Raw genomic sequence first — 25,424 nt, 5'->3', positions numbered from 1 at the left:
TTTAAGATGGCTGGATCTGCACTAAGACTTTTTTAAAAAAAAAGAGGAAATACTGTATTTTATTTTTGTTTCAAACCAGCAATGGATAAAAACAAACATAAGAAAAAGCAGACACAGTATGGTATAAATGAGGCTGTCGCTACAGATAAATCCCAGCCTGCTGTGCCTGACCTGTGGTCTGAAAAAAGAGGAAGACTCTCCGCCCTCTGACTGTCTGAGCCGACTGGTTTTATTTGTGCAGGCTGCCAACTACAGGCAACTGAAATAGTAAGTCTCACTCCATCGCCCCCAAGTATAATTATTTTATCCAACAATCGAGACACAAGCGTATAGCACCCATTTGTCTCAGTGTGTCTCGAGACTGACCCAGGAGCCACAACTCTGCTCCAGACTATTGATTTTCCTGGCTGCTGGAGTCTTGGGTCTGCATTACCAAGGGAGGCCTTGTATGCCTCTAGAGATACAACTTCCTGTGCTCCATTATTTAAACCTGCTGCACAGGTTAAGGCAGCGGGTCACTTAGATCTCTTCTCCCTCCGCCCTCATGCAGCCTTCGCCGGCCTCTGTGACACCAGAAAGTTCATTGAAGGGTCAAGACTGACCCTACGGCTTAGAGGAAGCAAAACTACTTCTGCTAAGAGGATGGCAATATGTTCCTTAGTGTGCTCTTTTAATCCTGAAGTGCATTAAACCTCACAGCAAATGTTTTTTACACTCAGCCCTTTTCTCACAAAAAAAAAGGTAATATAATTATTCGGAGTAAGTCTTAAGATGATTGTATTCGCAGCTCTCTCACATTCAGTTACCCTCTGACCCGAGGGGAATTGAAGGCTCTAATGGCTAATTAACCCTGTGTCACCTGAGTGAAACACTATTAAACATAAATCAATTGCTTTGGTGTTTGATTGCCCCCATCAACTGAGTGTGTAAATATTGGCACCTGGGATAGAGCAGTAGAACAGGGACTAGCTAAAGTAGTGACCCAGGTGAGGAGAGGGTGCACATGTGGGAATGCAGCCGAGCTGATGTGCATAATTATGGAATGTATCCAGGTTTAATTATGTTTAAACAAAGGACTGTGCTGTTACTTGACTCAGTTACAAGAGCGGTACACAGATATTTGTGTGTGACAAAAAGGCAAACAAGCCAGTCGATGGATTTTTGTGGAGGGATACTGTTTTGTGTGTGTGTGGGTGTATGTGTGCCCTGCTTTGACAACATCTGTATTCTGACACAGCCTCCTCTCTCAATCTAGATCTAACTGCCTGCAGCCTCAGCCACACAGGAGCTGGAGGGGGGAGCTGAGAAGAATACTTACAAGCCTCTACCTCTGTGCCCGGACCAGACACCCAGACACACACACAGACACACAAGTACACAGTATATCCCTGCCAAGTAAAGCATTGTGGTGTGGCAGGAGGAGCCTTGGGACTCTAGCAGCCAAATGTGTCCTCTAGCATTAATGGCTGCTTCAGCTGACTGAAGGGGGAAAACACCTTGAAGAATCATACATCTGAACGGCCCCTCGGCTCCGTCAGGGGACAAACTGATTGACATTCTAAGAAGCCTCGCTAAACACGCCTGCCCTCTGATATAGAGCGCACACACGCACACTGACTGCCTATCCTTGCTTTTGCTCTGAATTATGCAGCAATAACAACAAAAGGAAAGGCTAGGGATGCTTATAGGAAAGGCTTGTCTCTGGTTTAAACAGATTTTAAACCCATGAGTAGTTGGCACAAGTGCTGCTTTCCACTGACTTATCTCTAAATAAATTAGATTTAAAAACAAAACACTGATTTCCAAAGATGTCACGGGTACTTTTCTCTCCATCACTCTGCTATCTCTGATCACACCAGGCCTTCAGAGTCCTCCAACGCTCAGTATTGAGTTTGCTTGAGTGAGAATCATGCTGAGCATGCAGTGGCCCGTATCCAAAGATCATCATGGGTGTGGAAATTATAAACTCTGCAAGCGAGGAATCAGGAATGGAATGGAAAAATATTTCCAAGCACAGCCTGCTGCACTGTAAAAATGATAGCTGGCTTTAGAGCAGTGTTACTTGGCCTCCACATTGGAGGTTTTAGTCAAACACAGTGAAGCCAAACAAAAAAGCAGCCTTACTTTGAGAAAAAAAAAATCCAAATAGCAGTTGAGGCTATAGACAATGTGACCTCTATAAACTGGTCTGAATCAGTTTTTTATATGAGGAAACCACACATCAGAGCTGATGTTTTCATGTGCACAGACTGCAAGGCTTTGGCTGCAGCTGAACTGTGAATCTAGACTAATGTTACATTAAAGACTGTTGTTTCAAACCATTTAACTATCCACAAGTTCTTTCAAACGTTGTTGGAAAATATGGGGTATACATTTGCATTGATCGATAACAGGATGTACAAATATGCATGGGAGATCAACTGTGGCTACATTTGAATCAACTTGCCTTTAATTATTATTCCAATGCTACAGACTGCCAAATAAAGGTCTTCACTTGTACTTTCGTTCTCACATGTTGAATTAAATTGACAGTTTTTCGTGATAGCTCAGCCTTGTTTGTTAATTACACAAAATGTTAATCCTGTTAAGAGACATTCTTTTTGCACCTGAATGATAAAAAGTATAAAAATAACATTTTTTTCAAAACACTAAATCTTTTATATATATTGACTTATATTCACTTTTTATCAATGTAAACATCTTTTAGAGGTGAAATCTTACTTTATCGACGTATAGCATTCATTACAAGATATTATTACCCAGCTGTGTTTCATACTGGATTCTGATTGGTCAAAACCTCAGAACACCGGTGAATAAAAGTGACACTATAGGGACAATCTGATCGCACACGTCAAATCAAATGGATCTGCAGAAAGGAGTTTAACATATTTCACCTCTACCTGTTGACACTGTTGCAAAACCATTACCTTCTTTAAGCTTTTTCAATCAGTAAGCCAAACAAAGACAATGTTTTTCATATGAGATTCTGCAATCAAGAACATGAAAGCAGAGCTGGTAAGTGTATCTTTAAATTAATCTCTTAATCTCTGACTTATCTTTAATAACAACGTTACAAGTTGTGACTTTTATCTTTTATGTTTCTGGTGTGTCAACTGCAAAGGTCAGAGAAAAAGAGCTGAATGAGGACACAAATGTCAACATCAATATTCCTGTAGAAGTCCTGTTCACCTAGTCTGAAGTTAAATGTTCATTTTAATGTGAATTATAACAAATGAGCCAGCTAATGTTTTTCCCCTTTTTTTCAGGATTAAGATTTGTGGGGCTTTTCATTCCTTTTTTAAGAAGATAGGAGAGTGGATGTTACATGGAACTGTGCAGAGAAAGTGGCATGTTATAAAGGGCTGCACACTTTTGACAGCTGGAGCCTCTGTACATGAGGCACACGATTTAACCACTTAACTAAACTGGCACCCCACAGGCTAGTGTTTTCACTTGACCATAAATTGAAATGTTCGATTTAATATTAAAGCCCCCCGTGAGTAGATTTTTAACTGGTTGCAAAACAGATTGAGATTAATAGTGATACCTCTTTGACCTACAAAAGCTTTCAGTACTATCAGCAACATGACTTAAAAATTTTGTATATTTCCTGCATGTAAGGTTGTAGTTGTCAGACCAGATGATTGCCAACACCCCTTGGCAACAGCTGTGGAATCAGTGGGTCTATTTTCTTTAAGGGGAGTACATAAATCATTTTGAAATCAATAAAATCATCTTTAAATCAATACTTTGCATTAAAATCATGTCACTTAAATCTTGTTAGGGTGATACTAGACCTCTAAGCTATACAGTACCCCTTATTGAAATATGTTGAAAATATTCAAATGTGGGTGAAACATGCATTGTATATTATTATCTAGATGAGTGTTTAATGAAGCGTGATTGCTAACACCCCTAAAGTATAGCTGCCTTTTTTTTGTAAGATGCATGTTTGGTTTTAACAAGATCCTGGTGTCTTAATGTACCACACTCAAGACATCCCAAAATACATAAATATGCAGACGAAGCAAGCTTATCTGTGTATGACACAGCAAAGAGAGGAAAGTAAACACCTCCTCTCCAGCGACCAGTATCTGAAAGACAAGAGGCTTCAGCTCTAGCTGTTACCCTGCGCCTGCAGCTCTCCTGATATCAGCACAGAGGCTGCTGCAGCCCTGCACTGTCTCTGTTGTCGTGGGCGATTGGAAAGGACATGTACTCTGTTGAAGGACCGTAAACAAGATTTTCAGCATAGCACTGGCCAGAGCAGGTTGACAGCAAAGTCTTATCTGATGTTAAACCACAGAGAGGCAGCAGGACAGACCGGGCTGGCTCAGTTTGAGCTACAGTTAAGACCATGATAAAGGGAAGTCGAAGGGAGAAGCAAATGGGCCCAGAAATGGACATTTAATGCTTAAACCTTTTTACGTTTGCTGTTTTGTATGTTCTCTGCTTCTTGTTTCTGTCCTCCTAATGCATTTTTCTTTTATCTTTACAAAGAATGCTCCTTTCTTTTGTTGTGTGATGCATAATTCAAACCTCACTCATACCCACTAAGTACATAAGTACTCACAGCAGTGCATTTATAAATGCACCGTACTTTTTGTTTGCTTCGTGAACAAGACAAACAAATGATTTGATATTCAATTAACCGTTCTGTAGTTTGTTGTATATTGGTAGATCTGTCTTCAATCTGTGTGACTTGGGTTTTATTATGGTTATCATGTGCTGTACAGGCTCCTTACCTTATCCTTTCCTTGTTTCTCATCTTGATATACTTTCCACCGCTCCCCATCGTTACTGTACGCCACTTTGTATGAGCCGACAAACTGAACGTGGCCAAAGTCTTTAGCTCCCTGGGTGATGACACCAGTGACCTTTGTAGGCACAAGCAAGTCCACCTAAAGAGGAGAGAAACAGAGAAAAAAGAGGACAATAGTACATTTATGTTCTTCAGAAACTTTGCTTGTCAACAAATGTTAAGAAGCTACATTTCCACCAACTAGTCAGCATCTTTTTCCCCTCTACTGATGTCATCAGAGAATTTACGTTACAGACACTGAGTGCAAAGAGTCAGTTTGAATTATTCACAGAATATTGAACAGCAAGGCAAAGTCCACAACCTCATCTCAGCAGAACAGAAATTGCATGCAGCAGCAGCATCTGAGAGGCAGACTGCTCCATTTGAGTAAATTTTTAATAGGTTCTCATTTGTTGCAAACAATTTACAGCACAAGGGTGCTAGGCAGTAAACACACAAACTTGTACTTCTATTGATATTTTTGGATTCAATTATGCTTCATTACTTAGAAAAGCCTACCACTCTGTTGGGTTTAGATTTGACATTGTGGTTCAGCTGATTCTCAAAATGTATGAGGACAAGAATAAGTACTTTAGATCCATCATATTTACCTGATTCACATTGCTTCAGAAAAAAATGTCCTGCATAACTGTCTAAAAACAGCCCAGCTTTTTCTGGGTAAGGTTGTGCACTGTGTTAATTATGTCAATGAATAATACATGTGAACCATCTAAAGTGGAGGCAGAGAGAGGAGACATTGCCTACTTACAAGGGCCATACAGTGGAGAGTGAAAGTACAGCTCAAATTAAAATGGAATATCAAGGTTATAAAATAAGACTCATGTTTCATGAGCATTACAGGTACTCTGTACTGTGTAGATAACACTTACGTTACAGGGACTTTTTGTGTCATTTGTTAATTATATATCAGAGAGTAGAAAAATAACATGAGGTGTTCCCCAAGGATATACCCTGAGGCTCCTTGTTTTCCATTTCTACATGCTGCTGCTGGCTCAGATTTAGATTATCTTGTTATGCAGATGACACAACCGTATATCTAAGTGTCGTCCTATGACTGTCTCTGACACTCCCTTAATAAAATTCATTAAGTAGTAAATGGGTATGCCTGGATTTCTTTATTTTTGTATATAAATGTTTTACATTATAATGCCTCATTTTTTGCTTGATCCTGTACCTTTTCATGCTCTTAATATTATTGTTTTGTTTTTAACTCTATAAATCACTTTGAATTGCTCTATGTTCGAATGGTGGTTTATAAATAAACTTGCCATGCATTACCTATCTAAAAGTTTATTCTACTTCATATAAAATACAGAGACTTATGTACATCTTTGAAAAAAAAGTCACTGTTATTTTCTGTACAACCTGAAATCCCTGATACTCCTTCAATTAAAAAATATGTCAAAACAAGGGGTGTGATTCTTTTTTTTTCAAAGTATTTTTATAATGCTGTCTAAAGGGTTTTTGCTCTATGCATGTTTGATCTGTAGAATGCTAAGAGCATAAAATATCTCATTTATCACATCACATAGCATCATACTGCAGTCAATACAGGATGAGAAACAATGCACAACTTAAAATTTTGATGTCACATGGGAATAAATGGGGATAAATTTGGAAGCACAAACAAAACCACAGAGAGGAACTAAAGCAGGCAGATATATTTCTTCTGCTGAAGATACACAACTCTGAGACAACAATACATCACATTAATATGGCAGGTCATAGGCCAACACACAGTGTCACACTGCTCTCACAAAGTGAAATAGGGCCTTGTGTAGATTAAAATAAATAAGCAAACAAACTGATGTAATGTATGAGTTATGGCTGAGTTTCATTCCACTGCCTCCACTGTGCATCTCCGCACATCTCACTGCACTTTATTGCCTGCAATATGTTGCAAACACTAAAACCTTTTCTGAGCATTGCTTCGCATGAGCTCGCTTAGAGTTTTCATCTCTCATTAGGTTAAAGCACTTTTCCTTTGCTGCTACAAGTACTAGGACTACTTTCTTCTGACTGTAAATGTGGACCCCTTGCTGTGAACATATGCATGCTTAACCTGGGTCCAGACACACACAAAGCAAAGTTACTGCTCTCTGAAAGGCACTCAAGTAGATAATCTCCCTGTTCTCCATTTGGGAGACGTAAAGCTAATGAAAGTAGGACAAAATGCATTGAAATGTGCATGCAGATAAAAGAGCTTAGCGATGCTTTGGTTACCAATGTGCAACTATGCACATGATTTAAACTACTAGTATTCTTCATTTGTTGTGGATACATTATTCATAGAGTTTCTTTCTCAAACAGACTCATCTTCCCTTCCTGTCTTTTGTACAAAGGTTTGTGAAGTGTTTTGAATGTGACTGAGGCAGATGTGTAATATTTTTCTTTCATTTAAGCAACAGCCCTTATAACGGCCATAATGTCACAACAACCTGTGAGATAAAGGAGGCCAGAGAGAAACAGTGGCAGGGGCTGTTTGGTTGATTTAAAGGGCCATGGCACCTCGCATTGTGAGGCTGTGATTATGCTCCGGTTGCAGAACGTTGAGGCAATCTTGTTCTACCCAAGCAGTCAAGTCTGCCACCAAAACAAAGGCAGGCTTGAAGGCGAACCTATAATTGCTGTCACAGGTAGCGGTCAAAAAATACAACCGCCCCTAGCGACGCCGGCTCTCAACACTTTGATGGCCCAAACTGAATTAGGGAGTGAGATAAGCTTGTTAAAGCAACGCTGCTCCCTGAGCCCCCACCTTTTGTTCTTTTCCTCCATCACACTCTCTCAACCCTGTTCCCTCGTTCATGAGCTGCTCAGCCAGACAAACTAGGCGTGCTGGAAGTCTCTGTAGCAATCTCTGAGTGCTCGTGGCATAGATGTTCCAAAGGAATAAAACATGAGAATCAATTTTAGGATTTTGCTGGCTGTGTCTGAGATAAAAATGAAATCTGTGTAGCTCCACTTTCCCCAACAATAAGGCTGCACATCGAAAAGTGAGACTGGGTCTAATACTTATTTGTTCGTCTCTTTGAATGTATGTGAGGGGGCAACATTTTGTGCACTTCTGCCAGACAAATACTTGTCTGCCGCGCTCATTAAGACAAGAGTTGGCGTGTTAATCCTGTGTCCCTGTTTGAAGTGGCTTTGCACATGTAGGATAAAGAGATTATTGCTGTGAGAGGCTGCTTCATGTGGAGCTGAAGGAGGCACATATTTTGTTTTCACCAATACAGCATGCTTGTATACATAGCATCCTGGTGACATTCTCCCTCACTGCTTTAAATATATGAGTTGAAGACTCGTTTAATCTTTAAAGCCTGCAGGAGGTATAGTGGGTGTATGATCTATACTTTCTGTATATTCTGGCAGGTCACAGTAAATTCTGAATTGCATGCACGAAAAAAATCACAGAGCCTTGGAGCCAGGAGGACACTGCTACGGCCCATCAACTTCACAACAGGGAAGCTATTATTAAAGCTTAAATCTGTAGTATGAGCTTAGAATCTACCACGTTTCACTGCTCTCCTCTCTGTGGGAAGTCTCTGAAAAACCTACAGCAGGTTATTTTCATTATCATTGGCTGAAACACCAACAGGCTCACTGTCTTTGCAATGTTAACTTCAGGTGGTATTCCTTAACATTAAATAAAACCCCCACCTATTACCATTTATCATACTCGTGCCAGTGCTGAACAAGTCTCGGTAGAGGTTAAAGCGCTTGCCTATTTTTTTCAAACATTATTTTTTGAGGGCTTTTATTACTTCATTGAGAGATAGGACATTGGATGGTGTTGGAAGAGGGAAGAGAGAGGAAGTAATGACATGCTGTAAAGGGCCAGGGGTCAAGCTTGGGCATGCCACTTTCAGGGCAATAGCCTCTGTATATAGAGTGTGTAATTCAACTCTAAGCCAAATCAGCACCTCAAAGGAAAGGCTCTTGAGACCATGTAGTTGTTAGCATTTTTAACAAAAAGTTGGATTTTAAAAAAACTGATGGAAAGAAGTTCAAGAAGCTCATGAAATATGCTATAATATTTCATTGAGTAACAATATTTTACCCAGAAGATGCCACTATTATCCAGTTAAAGCTTTGTCACACGGACATTAGGCATCAGGTCTGCCTTTGCAGCCGCCGCCATCACCAATTGTACACAACCTGCTGCAAATACAAATTTTCTCCCCATTCATAGTGTGTTGTGAGCGGCTACTTCACTGTGGAAAGCATTCTGGGCATTCTGGGAAGTGGTATAGTGTTAGAGTTAGTCCCTCGATGGAACGGTTTGCTATTCAGTCCCAACTGAAAATGTCCAAAATGCTCCTGGTTACTAGGGCTGAACGATTAATTGAATTCAAACCGACATCGCAATGTAATAGAATGCAATTTTCAAATCGCAAAAGGCTGGGATTAAAAAAAAAAAAAGTTTCATGTACACATACGCAATCTTACGTGACATGCATGCAGTAGGTGGCCGTACTGCACCTTTCAGCTGGTTTGCCGACAGACAAAAATCTCAGAAGAATGAAACACGTGCGAGCGGGGGATAAAGAAAACAACTTCAGCCACGCTAAGTTTTGATTTGTTGTTTTGTTGTTGACATCTTTAAAAGTGGCCTCAGCAGAAGAAACGATCCAATTGAGGCGTACAAAATAATCAACTCGCTGAATATCAACATGTGGAGCAGGCTTATAAATAATCTCCGCAGACGCAGAGTCAGTGAAGACCCAGACAACATGTGGATTAACTGCAACAGAACAACTGAACAGATTCATCTTTTAGACACACAGTGTCCATTTTTTCTGTCTACTGGTTCTTATTGAGAAAAATTACAATGTTTACGTGGTCAGGTGTCAGCCAGGAGCGCAACCGGGTCATAATCAGTCCGGCAGCGGAGAAAAAAAGAGATCTGTCGCTCAGCCGCAGCACCCAGCTGAGCGTCTCCGCTGTGCGCAACACCTTCAGTCAGCTGATTCACATCGAAACATGCTTTAAACTGAAAACACATGTTTGGCAGAATTTTGTTAAGTACTTGTGGTGAACGCTTACAAGACTGCAAGTCAAAGTATTTAGTAAGTTTACAACTGTAATTGAAGTAGATAAATAAACCATCTTTCATATTAATGCATGCTTCATTTGCCTTTATCTTAACATAAGCCTAGCCTTTAAGAAAGAACAATTTGTGTATAATAAATCTAATATTGTTTATTATAATGTAGATTGAGTTATTGCTTATGTTAGTTGAAAAATACACGAGAAGAGGACCTTGAAAAATTAATCCCATATTAAATCGCAATATTCAGGAAAATAATCGCAATTAGATTATTTTCCAAAATCGTTCAGCCCTACTGGTTACATAGTCAGCAGTGTGTGAATGGGTATGAATGGAATTAATTGATACTGATTGGCACTTTACATGGCAGCCTCTGCCATCAGTTGAATTTGGTGTGAATGGGTGAATGTGACATGTAATTTAAAAGAAGACTAAAAAAGTGCAATAAAAGTACACTTTTCCATTTCAATACATCTTGTGGAGTATTGGTTTTACTGAAAGGACTCTGAAAAGGGAGGGGGGTTGTGCAACTAGACCAATTGGTCATGGGTGGTTGGCCTATAATTTGCAACAAAAAAAGTTACTATAGGCCATACAACAGCCATACCAATAGGCAATAGCTAGAAGGATTGTAAACTCTGCATGGTGCAACCACATGGTACCAGAAACTGCACATTGTTGACTTTGCTGAACTGAGTGGAAATGGCCATGTAAGATAGTTTAAACCTTACTCCACTGAATAAAGGAGAACAATGAAAATCAATATAGGAGGCAGTCAAATACAGTTGCACATTTGAAAGTCGATACAAGATAATGCAAAGTATATCTCAAAACCTAAGCTCTGAGGACAGTTGTTTTTTCCGTTATCCACCAATTGTAGCTCCTAATTAGCGCCATCAACGAATGTAGGACACCTAGCGTGAAATATCACACAGTTATGGCAGTTATGCACACAGTACAAAAGTCAAGTTTGAAGCAGTCACTCTTTGACTTCTGAAAACCTGCTTTACAAAAGGTACATGCCATACTACTACTGACTGTACCACTACAGTTACAGCATATGGTGCTTTTGTGAGAAAGACAAGATAGACAAGTCGAACATCAAATGTTGTCAGTGTCGTGGCATCAAGAAGACAGGAGCATCACTGCCCCGCAGTGTGTGCTTGGCCATAAAAGAAGAAATCTAACAGAGTTCAATTTGCATGAACTTTTGTCGGAATTTTTGAGATCTGTACATTTCATTACATGTCACAGTCAAAGAAGACTACTCTGTGTAGTAGCAACCCTCCATCCTTTATGAAAGCCTGAGAACTACCACAAGATGACTAAAAAGCAAAGTATGAGGCTGATAGGTGACAATTTCCACACAGATGGCTGACTGAGTACACCACTTTACGACAGAGTGCAAAGAAAATCCTGTTTGTGTCATGACACCTTTCTGGGTTTCAAAATTTGTCTTTGCTCACACAGGTGAGCTGTTTGAGAGAAGAACCAGGTATCTCACTGAGCTTGAACTTCTGTTATTCAACTCTTTTTTCCCCTGTTTGGAAACACATTGTCACAGAACTAAATGAAGAGATATAATAGAGTGCAGCTTACTTACAGCCCTGCAGAGTGATAACATCACCCCAAACAAATTACAATGAAACTTGTATTCATTAACTTTGGGCCTGCAGTGCTTCATAGATTTAGCCTGTTAGACAAAGAAGCCCTAATGACTTATTAAAAAAGTAGCAGCTACAGTGCTGATTAGATATAGCTGCAAGTAAAAAAATGTGAAAGAGAAAAGTTTTTAGTGCTAACAGCTTGCTGATGGCCAAATTTGATATTTTTAAGAAGGTACACCTTTAGACCTTCAGGCAGCCTGAAGGATGAGTCAGTGCTGAGCATGTTTTAATAACACTTGCAGAGAAACCGACCAACACACCCCACCTGACAGATAAAAACTGTCTTTAAGATGAAATCAACACAAACAACCGAGAAAAAGTGTCACTTCAAGTTTTGCAGCGAACAAAGCAAAAGTGTGTCACTTGTAATTATGAGCTTTCTCTGTGTGCCTCAGGTTTAAAGAAAAGTAAATGAGAAGGCGCCCTTTGAATGTATAATATAATTCCATTCATTTCAGATACACTTCTTTTTATGTCATCTTTAGATGTCTGTTTTAACATTATAACATGAGTCACTCTTCCTCTTACTCAAACGCTAACATTCACACAAACACGTACAAACCCTCTGTTCATTTTTCCATTCAATATCTTATCTTTTGCGCTTCTGTGACAATCTGCTACCTGAGTTTTTATGTTCTGTGACACTTTATCGCCAACTGAAATTTAAGCTGCTGTGAGAAGTTTTTATCTAGTTATGAACACAGTGACACTAATTCTGATACCTCTATATTATCAACAAGAGCCAAAAACACAAAGGAATGAAGTCTGACTCTTTCTTTTCATAAAGCCATTTCTTATGCCTGTCAATGCTGAAACAGTCTCTGTGAGTGTTAGGTGTGACTTTTTAAAGATATATGATTTTTCTTTAGAAAACACTACATATGCATGTTCAGGACAAGATACGATAAGACATACAGCTTAGTCGGCTGGAGGCTTCAAAATTGACACAAACTGAAACATCCGCACAGTGTCCTTAAAGGGATAGTTCCCCCTTTTTTTTTTTTTAAAGTGGGGTCTGATGAAGTATTTTTCAATTTCAAATGTGTTGTCCACAGGAAATCCAGGTCAGCTCAGCTCCTTTGTTGAGAAACCGACTGGAGAACAGGAATTGAAGCCAGGCTTTCAACCACTGTTGATAGGGCCAAAATTTCAAGAGTGTACACTTACACTGACATTGTCTTTGGGTCACAGTTTCCTAAAACTAGTGAGTAATAGAGTGGACCCTGTCTGCAGCAGTTGATAGCCTCACTTCTGTACTGTTTCTCCGAATGGTTTCTCAACAAGAAAGCAGAGTTGACCAGCATTCCTTTTGGGTAATACATTTACTGTTGACAAGTACCTCATAAAACCAAACTCTCCCTTTAATGCTAGTTCTCTTTTAATTTTTCAGCACGGCTCCTATGGGACACACATGATGCTAAGTACTACCACACTCTGAGTTTATCACCTTTCTGACACCTTGTGACCACTGTTTCTACATGGGGGGGTGGATTGTCAGAAGATGTAAATGTCAGCTGAGCATTCACACAGAGAAGTGTGATAAAGTTTTTCTGGAGTACAGAAGATTGTAAAGGTAATGTCACGGAGTGAAAAAAAAACCTCATACCTGCACTGTACTGGGTTATTGTAGCTGGTCCGTGAGGCAGGGAGCAATTATAGCATATAGTTAAGCTTTTTCTCTTTTTGCATAACAAAGCACTTTTATTTTTGTTTTTGAAAGTGATGGATATGGATATGGATCATATGAAATCTGCTGATAAAAACATCTCCATATGGAATGAGCTGTTCTTACATGAGGATAGATGTCGTTGTTGCAGGGTAGAATTACTTTCTTTGGCAGTTTATCACGAGACTCAGCTGGTTGGCTGGTCCAGGCTAACATTACAGCCAAAATGCTGGTGATATAAATATGGGAAAAGCACCATGCAGTGACTCACAATGAGTTGCAGAATGGTGGCCGGCATACACATTTTAAAGCCAAACAGTTTTACGTGGCATGGACATTGCTATGCAGTGAATATCCTCCTCCTTCCTCACTCCTCCTCTTCCATCTAGTCCTTGCCAATACTTTTGTATGTTCACTGTAGGCATGCCTAATGTGCTTAAACACATAATGAATGACACCTGCAAGTATACAACACTAAGCCTTCTGCAAAACCCAAAATGCAAGTGTTTTCAAAAACAGGATGCTCATAAAGCAGACAAATATTTTTAGCCACTGTAGCAGTGTGACTCTTGAGATAGATATGTTCGTCCATCCCCCCCCTAAAACAGCTATCATTGGAGATTTTTGTTACCTCGCTATCCCTCATCTATTGTCACCAACAGGTCTTATTTTCATTTATCCAGTGCAATGTCTCCATAAAAACTGATTAGATTGGTAAAAAAAATGTTGGTCCCCATTGTTGGTTGTTTTACAAAGGTTATTCCCTGACTCTTCCTTTTGTGCAACTATGATGTTGACATTTGTGGTTAAATGTGAATACTTTTACAACTATTGAAAGGATGGAATTTTCCACGCACATTCAGAGCCCAACTTTAAGTATTTTTTAACCTTATATGGTATCTTCACAAGTCAAAATTTAAATAAAAACAATACTTCAAGCTTCTCTGAGGAACTTTCTAGTTGTGTTGAATTTGGCGCCCCCTGTTGACAAAGCGGTACCTTTTATTTCCTTGGTCATTTAATTTCAGATAATGTCTTTCAAAGTCTCATCCAACTTTGTTTAAATTATCAAATGTATTGCTCATCTGAAATCATGCTGTTGAAAATTTAATGCTAAGGTTGTTCCAGCTGCATCAAGTTAATAAACACAACTGGCACCTTCCCCCTGCCAGAGGTTAACACATTAATAATAACTACATATAAATGATCATTCTTGTTGTGAACTATTTTGCTTTAAAACTCATAACGAGTCACTGATTTTGAGTTCAGTCTGTTTCATAACCATCTAAAAACTCCTCACAGTAGCTCTAAGCTAAAATAAAGACATGAGAATCAGCTAGATTTTTTGGTTTAATGCTAGCTAGCAAATGTCAGCAGGCTAACATGCAAAACTTCCCTGTTGAACTTGTTAAACTTTTTACCTGCTCAAAATTAAAATACCAGCATGACATCATCAGAATGCTAAAATTAGCATTTATCTTATAGAAAAGTTTTTCCAATATCTTCTACTTTGATATTTGATGATAGACACAACTTAGAATTTATGATAATTCAAGTGTGAACTGCTCATCATGTTGATCTCTTAAAAACAGATATATGTTGTATTTCTTTTTGCTCACTTTATATCTAAAAAGAAATACAATTGACGCCTTGAGGACAAAAAATGCTAATTATTTGAGCATGATAACCCTTTATGTCACAAAGAAAATAGCTGGTGGTGCTTCGCTAACTACAGTTATAAATGCGGCCCTCCCTCTGAACAGTTTGTGACACAAACACCTGCATGGTCATCTTTGTATTATTAATAACGAGTTTCTTCATCTATAATTTAACACAACAACTTAAGTGCTTCAAAATAGAATGTGCACATTCAGACCATCAAACTATTATTGAATGATTTTCTTTCCTCAAAATCAAAGTAAGACTGACATTAAAGTCAGTGGATTTAAGCACCAACATTATAACCTGAATTCAAACAAACCACTCAGAAAAAAATCATGAAACAGATAGAAACTTTGTGAATCTGTATCTGTGTGTTTACGTGTACGGATGAAGGGACTTGGCTACAGAGAAAAGGAACAGGAAGGAAATGAACCATGGTGGTCTGGCTCATTTACAGCTATTACAGGAGGAGAACAGCAGCTGTAGAGGCAGCGAGTTGCATACTGTGTCAGCATGATTGAAGTGAGGAACTCAGATCCATGGGCGTGAAAAATGGCCTTGACGCTGCACTAGTACAGGACTTGGGGGGATTTCACACTCTGTTTAATGTTCACTGTGACGAGACATGTGATAGACACTTACTGATAAAATTGAAAGTAGTCTGCCTCCCTGTGTGATCGCATCTGAAATCAAATCTGTAATTCATACTGAAGGGGGAGAAAAAAAACTGCTATCTGTTGGAATATTATGCTAGACTAAAATGTGAAATGATTTAATGATCCATGCTGTTCCCTTTGTAAAAAAAAGGTGATGCAGGTTTTAAAAGGTCTTAAAATAGGTGGTTTAAAAATAAAACAGGTTATGAATCTGGCTGCAGCACTTTCAGCTCATCATACCTTGCTGTTCTCTCCTCTCTCCTGCATGCTTCTCACATGGTATATGAAATATTCATGGCAAATATTCACATGTGTGCACACATACACACAAACACTCTATGTACATCAAAACGCATGATGTGCTTCACACGCAATACAGACATAAAAGAAGAAATTATCGAAAAAGCAGCAGGAGGAATCTGCACAATTAGAAAATATCCTGAGATTAGTTGAAGTCAAAGTCTTGGGATTATTGACAGTAAATCTTAATGCTGTAGGATGCCGTGTGTTGCATTGCAGTCCACACTCTCCTGAGAGCTTAAATATAAAGATGTCTGATTTGAATTTAGGGATGTGAGAGGGGATAGTGTTCTTGTGATGTGATGGCTTCCAGACCTTCTAAAACCATAAGCTACACATGCAGAACACACTAGCACCAATCTCTGCTGCACTGGTTTAAGCTCTGGCTCCTTCACTTCTGACAATTCCTGCAGATCCTACGATTACAGCAGACGCTGCTTCGGACTCATGAATCAGTCATCCTGAGATAAAACAGATAAATGCATCCTCCGTGAGCTGAAAGGGAGTGAGGGGGATGGAGGTAGAGAGAGAGAGGGAGATGGTGATGAGGATCAGGATCAGGATGTGGTGTTGAAGGATAAGATGGCTGCCTTGGATAATGAAAGCAAAACATTACACTGGTTCAAAGCAGACCTGTACATTTGAAGATATAGTAGGTGGGAGGGGAGAGTAAAATCCAGCCGACTGAATCAGGGAAGCAGATGGATTTAGCATCCCTTCCGTAACTTCATTTGGAGGCTAATTGAATCAGCACACTAGCTGCAGGGAAAGTGAGTAAAAAGAGAAAAGAAAAAGCCCTATTGGACAGGATTAAAACAAGGCTCAGACGATAATGCCTTAATGGAATTAACATCAGGCATGTTTTTGAATTCAGAGTGGATTCTTTTTAAGATTCTTCTTCAAATCTTGGATAATGTTCTCAAGATGATTGAATTAGCAAGAGCTACTGGCAGAATTTCTGAACCAACATGCAGTATTTATGTCTATTCAAATCAGGGTAATTTGAGAGATTTTTTGTAATATGAAGGAGTCTCTAACTGGGCAGCCAGAAATTTAATATCCAGTATTAGACAGGTCCATCTGACACACTCCTCCAAAGAAGTCTGATAATGGCCCCCAACCATCCTTCGTAATGTGATCTCCAAACTTGCCAAGTGTTGTAACCAAGCGCTCACTGTACACGGATAAATGGTGCAAATTTGATCTTGACTCTCTGAAACTGGGCTGGTGCATCTGCCAAGCAAGTACTGGCTGAGCAATTTGCAGTCATGGTTACATCTGCTGTGCTGGCTTACAAGATTTCTATCAGTGGGCAGAGCTATAACTCAAAAATTGTTGACAAATTGTAGAAAAACACGACCAGGAAACATGCTCAAATGCACATTTTAGAAACCACTGTATGTCTGATGATCTTTTCAAGAATGTGGACAGTGGAACTTGTGTTCAGTAGAGTTGTCATAAACAAACCTGTGAAGATTTAATCAAGGTGTCATTTTCATGCAGCAGCCAGACAAATTAAAAGACATCCAGTGTTCATACATTTCATCCCTTTTCTAGGCATCACAGCTAAATGGCTGTGTGCGACTCGCTGATTGCAACAGAAACACCTGGAGATCATTGTCCCTCTGATGCTCTTGTTTCTTTAATCAGCTCAGCAAGAAAACTTGGCTGCTGCCGATGCTCTTATTGATTCAGTTTTGTGTGGAAAGTGGTACAACAAATTATGCTAAAAAGCTGAACAGCAGGTAGAATAAAAGGTGTACATAATGTGATTAGAACTTTGTATCGTCCAAACTGCCTGTATGTGTAGTTTTGAGTGGATCAATATGGCACAGCAATAAAAATGCTGGACTTGGGGTGATACCCTCTATATGCTACCATGGTTGCAAGGAATTTGTTTTCCACCAGGGGTATCAAGATTGAAGGACGCAGAAGACAGCACACCCTTGAAAGTTTTAGTAAATTCTTACAGTCCATTTTTCCCATGGAAGTCATTTAAACAAAGTGGCAGTCTCTTGTTCTTGAAATAAAGACGTGATCAGTGCCATTCCAGATGATCAAAATCCCTCTTAAATCCTTTCATGCTACAATGCCTTTACTCTCTCCGAGGCAGCTTCTCTGTGCGCAGAAAGGGACATGCTTCATCTTTGCTGCATAAACACTCAAGAAGCGATGAGAGTTTCAATGGGACAAATTAAAGCCATTCTCCTCCGTGGATGGATGAAACAAACACCCAGCTAATTCTATTGATTAAAAGAAATGGAGTTTGTTGTCAGCAGTGCTGTATTTGAGGTAGAGATTTGATTAGGAAGCTCTGCTCTGCAAAATGGTGTAATGATAATACCCGGTTTGATTACAACAAACGCACACTCACAGGCACTGAGCGGGAATCAATCTCGCATTATGTCTACTTATTGTTCCTTCTAGCCTCCACTACACGTGGGACAAAGCTCTGTGCCAAGTGTCAACATGGCTGATGCTTTGGAGCCCTCTGCAAACACTTGGAGTAATTTACTACTGAAGTATTTTAATTTATATAATTGTAATTCTCATGAAATTTTCAATTAAAATACAAAAAAACACTCTAAAATACTGACAGCATGACAAGCACTTTTAAGGCAGTTAACACTAATGGCAGAAAAAAATAATGAAATGCATTTGCAAGTACAAGGCAGTTAATTGTGAATAAAATGACTATTTTAGCAGTAAAGACTATTTTTATGATTCCAAAATCAGTGTCTTTACGTTTGAACACATCTGACCGATGTAAGGAACATGGAGTGCTCCATAAAGACTGTTAACATAACAATGTCTAAGCTCTAATGCGTGCTCCCATACTGAAATGTAACTATAATTTGATCCAATTTGCTTCTATTACTGTTTAATCTAAGTACCTGCAAGCACAGTAAAAGCTACACTTTAATATGAAATCCATTAGACATTGTTCTTTGCAAAGTCATTTCATTTAACTGTCCAGAGTGTATCTTTTCGTATGCCCCTCACTCCCTGTGGTTCTTTTCAGTCCTGGGAGCGCCAGTCGCACTGAAGGACAGAAAACCATACCTTCCAAAAGTGAATTTAACACCTCACTGCCTCTCAGTACAGCTGTACTGTCCGCGTATTTCTATACTTATGGAATGTGCTTCCCCCTGCTTTGCTAATTCTGCTGCAGTATTCTGGTCTGCAGTAGTTAGAGACCATTTGTTGCAGCACAATGCACAATTCTGCTTACTCAGTTGAGCAAAATTGATGAATTAAGCTTTGCCCTGAGTAACTTTTAATGAGATTAATGAGACAGAAAAGGCTCTGTCACTCACAGGACAAGGAGAAGGTGACTCAGTGCAGCTGGCCAGAACAAGATTGATCATCCAAGATCAAGTGTTGGGTGGCATCCATCTGAAGTGCTTGTACTCTGCCCAGCTGGCAATGTGCTGCGGTCTAACTTGTGGCAACATCTTTGGTGCTACAACACTTTAGATCAAATAAGTACTTTGTTTGTGGAATTTGGATCATGTATTAAATAAAGTGGGCTATCTTAAATCAAAACACAACTAGTGCTTTGGATACTCTTTTCAGGGCCTGTTTTTTCATCAAACGCCTCTACTGAAAAGCTAAAATCAGAGGTGTGCAAACCTTGACATGTCTCCATGACCATGTGGATCGACCTCCAATGTAAAATGAAGAATAAAAACAGGCCCAATTTAAGAGACCTATGGAGGAAAAACAAAACACTTGCCACAGAATTCTTCTGTCTTAACTTCACCTTCTGACGCTGAAATCTTCTATGGAGTAAAGACAATTAACCCCCTCTCACCAGTGGTGTACTCGGGGGGGCACCAGGCGATTCTCCCTCTCTGTGGAAAATTCATGAAAAAAATGCCCTTTGGATGCCCCTAAAATGTTTAAAACGTAAAGAAGTGCCCTCTAGGTGCCCCTCAAATTTATGAAAAGTAAAAAAAAAGTGCCCCGTTGTTGCCCCCACAATGTACAAAATGTTAAAAAAATCAGCATCTAGATGTCCCTCAAATGTACGAAACATGAAAAACTGCCCCTTGGTCGCCCCTGTAGTGTATAAAATTTCCCCTCTTGTTACCGCTGCATCGGTACATTTAAATTAACACTGAACTGTGAGTACCAGGGGTTTCAAAAGAGGTGCCCTTGTTTTAGGTTTTCACCCCTGCCTCTCAAACTGTCTGAGTACGTTACTGCCTCTTACAATAGTTATAGAGTTTTAAATTACATAATAAGACCCACCATCATGCATTTTATCTTCTTTGAAAACGTAGCCCCTGTGTGTCTATCATCTCATGTTCATTAATAAAGGAAAAGGGTATGTAACCACACTATACAGCTGATGCAATTCAGGATCTCTTACCCTCATGTTGCGCTTAAAGCATTCAACAATATTCCTCGCAACATGTTGTAATGCTTCATCTTTGTGTGTGTGGATGGCACTATCTTTTCCTGCAGGTTCTTTTAAGACCATGCTCAATATGTGTCCATGGTCCCTCTGTGGGTCAGACTCAGTATTTTGTCAAATACAACAAAGTGGGAATTCAGTGTCTAGACCACCCCCTTACTGTACAGATAGATTTTCTTTTTACTAAAGACGGAAAACAAATTATCACAACCCAGTTCTGTCAAACAGCTGAGTTGTTTTCTGAATATTGTCCGCTTTTACACATTTTGTTGCAAAACCATTTATTATTCTTACACTTATTCACATTATTCATCTGGGCTCCTGAGGCCAATCCAGTGTGTCTGTGGAGCTCAAGCTAAGTTTTATCATCATCATCATACTGAGCATTGATCCACCATGACCAACACAGTAGTCATTCAGCTTTAATGTATCTCCATTTTGACATACTTGGACACATCATTTATCTGCATGCCTCTCCAGATGTCAGTAGTAATACATAATTATACTGATCATCAAGAAATGAGTGCAGGCAAACTGTTGCAGAGTTGGTACAGCTGTGACTATGATAGTTCACTTTACTTGGGTCTCTCCACTTGTCTCTGTCTCCGCTGTAGGGGTTAATAGTCTCAAACTGTGCTTTCTCCCTGGTTGTGTGTGTTTCCAGCAGAGACACTTTTCACCATGTGCAGGTATTACCTTAGCTTCTAAGCTGTCTCTATTTACCTTATCAGCATCTGCCTATGCAAGCCTTCTCTCTCAAAGCAGTCATTTGCTTAATTGCTGTGTGCGCTCAGCTCTGCATATGTTTGTCTACATTTACTCAAGTTGACAGGATCTTATGATTTTGCTCCTTTGCTTTCAATCAAAGCAGTTCTGCTGGGTGTTTAATATTGAGTCAATGTTTTAACCCAAACAGGGAAAGAATAGCTATTAAATATGTGTACTGTCATTCAGATTTTTTATCTTTTGTATTTTTTTAGGAAGGGGGGAAAATCATTATAGGAATTAAATCTGCACGTCACTTAATCAAATACAGACCTTTGCTCTATATACCTCTGATGCTTGCTGCGTCTGGTCAAGCACACAAATGCCTTGTCAGCAAAATGAGATGTCATGTTACAGCTTGCACTACATTAACACATTAGAAAAGGTGTGCTCTGGTATGTCACAATGACTCTGTGCTCAATTTTACATTAACAGCTACGTAGGTATAATTTGGATAGGGGCCTAATGGTTTTCTCAAAGTTTTACACATAAGTTTGAGCTCACTGTGCATCATCAGGGACGGGGGTGATTATCAGGGTGCCACAGAGACACAGCACACATATTTATCACTTTAAGGAGATAATTGGGTGTGAAAACCTTGGAGACAGGGGATAACAAATGAAGCACCAGGACAGAATAACTTTCAGAGTGTGTTTGCAACCTTTGGGGGCGATACTGAAATTTAACAGGTGCAAATAAAGAGATGCATTTTGCACTGTAAATGCTGACAGGGTATTGGTACACAACACGTTTGATTTAAAGGAAAGTTAACCCTTTCCTTTAATTACTGTACAAGGGCAGATTGGATAGCCTTCGACTGCATTTTATAATGAAGACTGTTCACTGACTGTGGGGGCAAGAGATTAAGAGCTTTCTCTGCTGACTGGCTGCAGTATAGGTCATAAGCCCGCCTCCTTAGTGTTAACAGATGGAACAGAGGCCAAACTCTAAAGTTAAAATACACGTCAAACATGCTTTCTGTCATTACAGCTATTTCTTACTATGCTTATTTATGTCCAAGAGGTTTTTTTTTTCAGAAGTTTGGTTTCAACAAGTTATTTAATTTGACTAAGAAGGGTAGTGACATCATCATTGACAGCTCTGTTGACAAATGCAGGCTTCTTTGCAGATAAGAGGAGGAATGGTAGGAGAAAATTGAACAAACACTAACACAAGAGTCATTAAGCTTTGTATAACCAGAAGTATGTGCTTCAAATCCACAAATATGTTGTGGAGTGTCCCCGACTGAGGGAGCTTCATGTTTTATCAGTAAATTTAATGCATCCTGTGACATCAGTCCTGTGACAGCACCAGCCAGGTCTGTTCTGCACATGCCTTAGCTGCACCAGCGTAATATGTCAGCGCCTGAAGAGGCAGTCTTTTGGCGTCAAAGCTCACAATAGGTGGAAATTAGGTGACGTATTCCATTATAAAGTCAGTGGTCATACTCCATGTATTGCAAAGAATCATGCTTTCTATTGGACTTTCTGCAGATCTGCTCTGTTGTTTGTAGAATGCTCTTAATTTGTCGCAGCACTGAAGATTGCACTTGTTGAAAATGGGGAATATATTACTAATGTTTAAAGCAATAGCTAAAATGAAGATACAAAGAAGTGCAGGTTATCAAGGAGCCCATGATGTCCCATAATATGATCATTTTTCTCTTACTTGTACATCCCCCCTTTGTGGAACTTCGGCGGCTCCGTGTGTTCTAGCTTTTTAGATAGAGAGAAAAAAAGAGGGCAAAAACTAATGTAAAACAAAGACTACATTGCAGCGACACTGGACTTGTTTTACTTGAAAATTCTGGTATAGTTATGCTAAGTTATAATTTTTAGGTAATGGCCATAACTGAAAGCAGCCCAAATGACTAAAAGGATTTTTTGGATACTGTTTGAATTTCCTATATGACAGAAAACAACAGGACGTGTCTGCAAAGCGAAGAGTGCTGACATTAATTTGAAAGATAGAACCAGAAAAAGGTAAACTCAAGGATAATCTTTTATTTCATCTTCTTGCCAACAGCATCTATCAATTTGTTAGGACTAAAAAACTTGTTTTAGTGAATTATTAACCTGCCGCTGTGCAGTTCATTACGATTATAGCTAAGATTTCTTTACACGTTGAAGAATTACAGGTATGTCAATACTGAATGGATCAGAGGAAGAAAAAAAAGGGGCTCTTTTTATTTTAAAAGAAGTTCTCCTTATTTTTACTACTTGATTTTTTTCAAAGGGAGAAGTGGGAAATTTACAAAGAATGAACTTCATACAACAAGACAAAGTAAAATAATTCAGTAACCACACATCTATCTGTGGTTTCTGTGGTAAAGGCACTCTTTCTACCCACACTACTTCTTTGAATAGTGAACAAATATCCATAGGAAGCATGCTTCCTGATCTCTTTTGAACTCAGATCTTCAGTGGATAAGCTTGAGTCAATGTGAGCATGTCTTTACAAAGTGGTAAAATTATGTTTCAGTGTCAATACCTCACCCATCATTGGTAAAAAAAATCTGCACATGAAAGCAGAACAAAGGGATGAGATGATGAAAACAGGAGATGATGTGATGAATCCAGGTGTCTTTGGGTGGAGTACTTGCTCTCTGTTGGTCAGGGTATGACAGAGAGCTTTCCCATTTTAACATTCCACCACCTGGAACCTGTTGAGTACTTCCAAAACCAAGAGCTCCAATTCAGAATTCAACATTATGATTCAGTAAAGTAGCTTGTTGACTGTAAAACACAATAACTCCACTCCAACCTTGTTTACATCTTTGTCTGAGAAATGTTTACCATAATCCACCAAAAAAAACAACCTATCCACAGTCCTGGAACAGTACTAGCCATACAATTATCTGAGCCCGTGTTGCATTCACAGACACTCTGTGAAAATGAAAAGCAGCATTAGTCTATCTGGCACTTCCTCTTTGCTATTTGGCCGTGTTAATGTGTATAAACAAGTAATCAGCTTCTCCCAGATGGAAAACTTGGCAGCTCGGTCTGACGGCTTCAGCTCCTCTCTTGAAAACATGTTAAAAGATTCTGGTTAGGTCTTCCTCTGTGTTTAACTTCAGCCCAGCCAGAATAACTGCAGCTTGGACAGCACCCAGAGAGGGTCAGGGCCTGTATTTTAGTTGAGATTTTATATTTTGTAGTGTGGCAGTGAGTTCACAATGCAGAAAACTGTTCTTATTGTCATTACATTCAAATACTTTCTTTATGAGGTGAGTTTACATCAGCACTTTGTGCTATTGCAATTACAATCTTTCCGATTTAAAATTAAGCGTCTTCTGTTTATATGGAGAATGATTTTGAACCGGTGTTTAGATGCTTGAGATGCCGATCTTAGTAGCATGGCATCATACTAGTGCAACTCAAGGTATAGCCCACCAATATGAAGGAGATGTAGGTCGAGAGTCTGCATCATGGATCTGTATATGTTGTCTTTTTTTTAATGAAGCAGCCTGAAAACAGCACATTGTTTCTATATCTCTATTCTTAAAAAACAGTGATAATAATACATCTCCTTTTCTCATTATTACATTTTTACACCTGCAGTCAAAGGAGGTGTTTAAAGCTCATAGTCAGGTGACTATATCCAATATTAACCCAATTAAATCATAATAGTGGTTGTCTATTCTGTGACTTTACCTTCTCTAATCAACTATCTTCTATTTAAAAATGCGTCATCTAATACCTTCTTTTGAATGAGTGTACTGTCTATGTTTAGCTACACTGAAATGGTCATGAGTGTAGAATTATGGTACACAGATTATTCAGTTTGCAGCATTAAAGACAAAATGATATTTCGTAATGCATCAAGAAATCCAGTGTGACATTCAGTGTCTGCGCAGACTTTCCACTGCTCCCAGTGAACACCAGAGTAGTTGTCATGATTAATAGGAATACTTAATTTGTCATTAAGCCTGATTAATTCTATTAATCTTAAAGCTTTAAAGTCATTCAGTGATGTCACCAAGAATCAATTATTCACCATGGTTACCATTAAAGAAGGTGCACTGACTGTGGGAGGTTAACTAATGCACACCAGACGACCACTGCATATAAAAAATTAGTCAGTTCCAACCGTAGTATCAGTACAAATGTGAAACAGCACTCCACAGTATATAACTCTTTATGTGTACTTCTCCAGAGCCAGATATAGTATATATACCTGTGTGCACAGAAATGGTCCCTGGCAGAGGAAGCCATTGATTTCTTCCCTCAGTCCGTATAGCATCTCCCCTTCCTGCCAGCACTGCATGTAATATGAGACCACAAGTTTTCCTTTCCCCACTGCAATCAATTTAACTAAAGCCGAGCTCCCTGGTCTGGAAGGGGCCGACCTAAGTACCTGTCTCCTCCAACACACGGCCCTGCATTCCCTCACAGTCTGTGAAAAGCTTTCAGCCCAATA

At 39.3% G+C, this 25,424-nt stretch overlaps 1 protein-coding gene across 1 annotated transcript in view; it reads right to left on the bottom strand.

Annotated features, from left to right (window-relative positions):
- Positions 1-25,424, bottom strand: part of edil3a (EGF-like repeats and discoidin I-like domains 3a) — a 123,516-nt gene that overhangs the window by 8,968 nt on the left and 89,124 nt on the right. Inside the window, 1 exon segment of the mRNA XM_034691010.1 lies at positions 4,746-4,901. Within this exon segment, the coding sequence (XP_034546901.1) occupies positions 4,746-4,901 (156 nt within the window).

The sequence above is a fragment of the Notolabrus celidotus genome, chromosome 9 (assembly GCF_009762535.1).
Source record: "Notolabrus celidotus isolate fNotCel1 chromosome 9, fNotCel1.pri, whole genome shotgun sequence".
NCBI lineage: Eukaryota > Metazoa > Chordata > Actinopteri > Labriformes > Labridae > Notolabrus > Notolabrus celidotus.
The sequence above is the reverse complement of the archived record's forward strand: the minus strand, read 5'-3'. Positions and strand labels throughout refer to the sequence as shown.